At 43.2% G+C, this 5,000-nt stretch overlaps 1 protein-coding gene across 1 annotated transcript in view; it reads left to right on the top strand.

Moving 5' to 3' along the window:
• Positions 1–5,000, top strand: part of LOC310853124 (protein kinase C-binding protein NELL2-like) — a gene marked incomplete at its 3' end in the record, with an annotated part of 135,135 nt that overhangs the window by 67,833 nt on the left and 62,302 nt on the right. Inside the window, exons 9-10 of the mRNA XM_083757363.1 lie at positions 1,753–1,855; positions 3,048–3,139. Coding sequence (XP_083613489.1) covers positions 1,753–1,855; positions 3,048–3,139 — 195 coding nt within the window. The remainder of the gene's footprint in view (positions 1–1,752; positions 1,856–3,047; positions 3,140–5,000) is intronic.

Consider the following 5,000-nt stretch of genomic DNA (forward strand, 5'->3'; position numbering starts at 1 on the left):
AGTAATCCTGGTGTTTAACCAGGGGGGCAGTCAGCCAGATATTTCGTGAAGCCTCATTTGAAATCGGTAGTTCATATAATGGCCTGTTGTGGCGCTGGACTGGACCCAAAAAGCCCCATAGCTCCATAGAGGCCCATGTATTTTGGCCCAACTTCACCTAGACTGTATTACCTTAATAAACATGGTCATGAATACTTTCTTCTTCCAGTCACTAGTTTAAAGTCTCATTTCTAATGTCATAATATTCTTTTTGGAAAATTATGGTCCTATTAATTAAAAAAATGACCATAAAGAAAAAAAAACATCGCGTATGTTCTGAGGGGCGTGGCTACCGTTACAGTCTATGATCGGGATTCCCCTCCCACTCGAGTCAAAATAAAAACCAACGGAGAAGAAGGGGGGAAGTCCCGCCTCGTTGTCTGGGCAGCCAATGGCCAGCTGGTCCAAAACGGAGCCAGCCAATGGCCAGCTGGTACCAAACGGATCTAGAAAGATGGCGACTTACAGTGCAGGAATATCAGGCTTCATTTTACGTCCATGTTAGACCCGGCGAACGCTTTGTCCATATTTTTTACAGTCTATGTGTTTAAACTGCCTTCCCTGGCCAGCATGAGGTCAGTCCGTTGCTCTCCCCAGGTATAGCGCCATGTAGCGCCCAGGATGACATTAGACAATTGCCACTGGGTGAAGAGAATACAAAATAAAACAACTGGATTTCCAGATTGCTGGAGGTCGTTTGGTCAATATGACTTTTGGGGGGTGAGACAGCGTTGACTCACTGTGTGTCTCACTGGTGGGCTGCACGGGGATGACATTGTCCATAAGCTATAAGCAAATAGAAACGTCAGCCTTTCTCTACCTAGAACGTTAGCAGTTCTTAACCCATTCTGACCTGAGATCAGATTCATATGAGGTTTCCGCTGGACACACACTGGTCTGATGAACCCATTCTGACCTGAGATCAGATTCTAAAAATGTCAGTCGCTCTTCGATTTTTCAAAAATAGCAGACCTACAAGCTTGTATCGCGCCACTCGGTGGCGCGATATGAGCTTGTAGATCTGCTATTTTTCAATAGCTAAAGCATAACATGATGCCAACACCAAAATGGGTGCCCGTCAGAATGGGTTAAATAGAAGCGAATTGTTCTTGCATCAATCTTATTTGAAATGACAAAACCTGCCTATACCAATGACATCATTGGTATACAGCAGTGGATTTTGAGTGGTCCTCGAGGCGGTTCCAGGTGGTCCCCAGCTAAATGACGGAGAGTTATTAACCAAATGGACCCTTATAGATCTTTAACCCATTCTGACCTGAGATCAGATTCATACGAGGTTTCCACTGGACACACACTGGTCTGATTAACCCATTCTGACCTGAGATCAGATTAAAAAAATGTCAGTCGTTCTTCGATTTTTCAAAAAATAGCAGACCTACAAGCTCGTATCGCGCCACTCGGTGGCGCGATATGAGCTTGTAGATCTGCTATTTTTCAATAGCTAAAGCATAACATGATGCCAACACCAAAATGGGTGCCCGGTCAGAATGGGTTAACTCTTGAGAGTGTAAAATAGACCCGTTAAGGGTCCATTTGTTTTAATTTTATGCTCTCAAGAGTTACATTATTTTAAAACATCTGCACTACTTCATTTACAAGAATTCTACACAATTTAGAGAATGTAAAGAATTTGTATCAGCGTTTGCCAAAAGCATGGAATTGTAGACAACAATCTCATCCATTCCATTCCAGAATGGCTCGGTCCAGTGTGAGACCATCAGCTGCCCTCCTCTCCAGTGCCCTCCAGACGCCGCCCCCGTCTACGTGCCCGGAGTCTGCTGCAAGGAATGCCAACGTCAGTAAAGAAGTGTCTCTCTCACGTCACGCGTGTCTGCTTGAAACCTTCCTCTCCTCCTGAACCTTCCTCTCCTCCTGAAACCTTCCTCTCCTCCTCCGCCTCGCCTGACTGTCTTTCTCTGACCTTTTTGAACTTTCTGACCTTTCATCTTTGTAAAATCGTACATATTCTTTTCCACTATAATATATCTCTCGTCTCCTCTCCACGCCACTCCTCTCCTCTGCTCTCTGCTATGCACGCACGCACGCACGCACGCACGCACACACACACACACACACACACACACACACACACACACTATGTACTCGTAGCTCTCTATGGCCTCTTAACACTTCTGATGCCCAGGACGTGTCCACACGTCTTCATAATTACACCCGTAGGAGGCCCAGGATGTGTGGACACGTCTTATAGGTCCTTTTTAACCCATTCTGACCTGAGATCAGATTCATACGAGGTTTCCACTGGACACACACTGGGTCTGATTAACCCATTCTGACCTGAGATCAGATTCTAAAAATGTCAGTCGTTCTTCGATTTTTCAAAAAATAGCAGACCTACAAGCTCGTATCGCGCCACTCGGTGGCGCGATATGAGCTTGTAGATCTGCTATTTTTCAATAGCTAAAGCATGACATGATGCCGACACCAAAATGGGTGCCCGGTCAGAATGGGTTAATGATATAAAATGCCATCGCTAAAATCAATTTTTTTATGGCCGTTGCTAGGCAACGCCTTGCTTGTGCTGTTTTGCTGTTTGCGTGACTTTATCGTGCATTTCATTTAGAATATTAAACGCTTCTAAAGAGAGGTCAGACTTATAGCGCGAGGTATAGTAATGGGACATTTCACCTCCCGGTTTTGGGGGGGAAATGGAAGGCGGGGCTTTTCAGAGTAAAATCTGCCTCATCTGCTTGGCAAAAAAAATAGCATTAAAAAGCTCTCTCAGCTTCATGTTAATACTTAAAGTTCAAGTTGATCAAAATTGAGTAATGAGTGCATGCGCTCTGTTTAATATGCAGACTTTGTCCTCCCAAGGGCAAGTGACTAATGGTCTCACACACACTGTGTGTGTGTGTGTGTGTGTGTGTGTGTGTGTGTGTGTGTGTGTGTGTGTGTGTGTGTGTGTGTGTGTGTGTGTGTGTGTGTGTGTGTGTGTGTGTGTGTGTGTGTGTGTGTGTGTGTGCGCACAGCGGTGTGTTTGTTCAGAGGCAGGGGTTACGTGGAGGGGGAGAGGCGTAGCGTCAGAGACTCTGCTGATGACTGTCTGCTGTTTGAATGTCAGGTAGGCACACACACACACACACACACACACACACACACACACACACACACACACACACACACACACACACACACACACACACACACACACACAGTCTGCTTCACACCAGTGGTTCTCAATGTTTTATCATCATTATGTTGTTATTAATACTAATAAGTAATATCACGATCATTAACATAAATTGTTACTCATGTCAATATTCAACAGTCATAACCTGCACGCACGCACGCACGCAAGCACGCACGCACACACGCACGCACACAAATGATGAAACAAGCACATTATTTCGTATCGAGTATAGGTGAGTTACTTCACCAGTGGGCTTAACAAGATGATAAAATATTCATATTCTGCTGTTGAGATCAAGTAGTCGAAGTGTGTTGGGCTTGGCGTTGAAGTGGCGTGTAATTAAGGAGGATGTGTGTGGGGGATGACCTTATGTATTTATGCATGAGCTCTGCGATGGAGACGAGCACATGTGTGCAGGAAAAGCCTCAAAGCCTCAAAGCCCAAGCGCTTCAAAGTGGCCTGCACCACCAGCACGCCGGCCAATCGCCGCCGCCGCCGCAAAGAAACCTTGCATCTCCATTAACCCATTCTGACCAGAGATCAGATTCATAACGAGGTTTCCACTGGACACACACTGGTCTGATGAACCCATTCTGACCTGAGATCAGATTCTAAAAAATGTCAGTCGTTCTTCGATTTTTTTCAAAAATAGCAGACCTACAAGCTCGTAGCGCGCCACTCGGTGGCGCGCTATGAGCTTGTAGATCTGCTATTTTTAAATAGCTAAAGCATAACGTAATGCTAACACCAAAATGGGTGCCCGGTCAGAATGTGTTAAGGCCGGCACGATATTAGGAAATCACATTGTTGAATATCGCAGTGTTGGTATATATGACTCGCGATGAGTACAATAGTTTGAACGTCTTTCTGCCTTTTGACATACTTTAGAACTCAGACAATGAAAAGCCTACAGTATATATAATTATGCACACACTGGGGGAAATGGATTACTGTATATTTCCATTCCAACGATGTGGTTTTACCGACAATGTTGCACCTGGATACAGCTTCTATTGACACTGAATATATATACCACCAACTTAGCAACACGGTTTCTCACTGCTCCCCTTAACCCATGATCTTACAAGCTCATAGCCCGTCACTTCGTGACTATAGTCACGAAGTGACGGGCTATGAGTCTTTCTTAAAAAGAAAATGGGATTTGGACATACAAGGTTTCCGACGACATGAGAGAAGATGCATGTGTCTCCACAGGGAGGCAATCACATTCGCATGCAAAGGTTCATAATATGCAAAATGTCAAATGTTAGGTTAAATACTATAGGCTAGTGAATAATGTATCTTTGACATTTCTCTCGTCCTTTGTCGACCGGTCGGGTTATGAATTATTCATATCTGCCTGACACGTGGCTATAATGCTGACATGAGTGTGTCACTGTGTAGCTGTTAATCGATCTATTCCATTTAATCAGTAAAATAATAATTAAATAAAATACATAATCAATTTATATTAAAGAATATTTTTGTGTTGTACGATTAAGTATAAAATAGGGCTTGCGTTCTTAAGCAGACTAATCAATTTTGTCAGTTATAAAATTGGTTGCGTCGATTCATTGATATATATATATATATAAATAATAAATCATTGTTTTGAAGAAACGCGATTCTCGCTTATTTGATTTACCGGAAAAAGTATAATTGATAGAATAATTGCAGCTGACAAGTCGCAGTTGAACCTTGAGTTTAAATTCATGTATCTTTTTTTTTTTTTACTTAAATTTTTATCCCACGATTTTGTAACCCAGTTTTTCTTTTTCACCCAGTGCCAATT

The sequence above is a fragment of the Protomyctophum parallelum genome (genome assembly GCF_964188405.1).
Source record: "Protomyctophum parallelum genome assembly, chromosome: 22".
NCBI classification, from domain to species: Eukaryota; Metazoa; Chordata; class Actinopteri; order Myctophiformes; family Myctophidae; genus Protomyctophum; species Protomyctophum parallelum.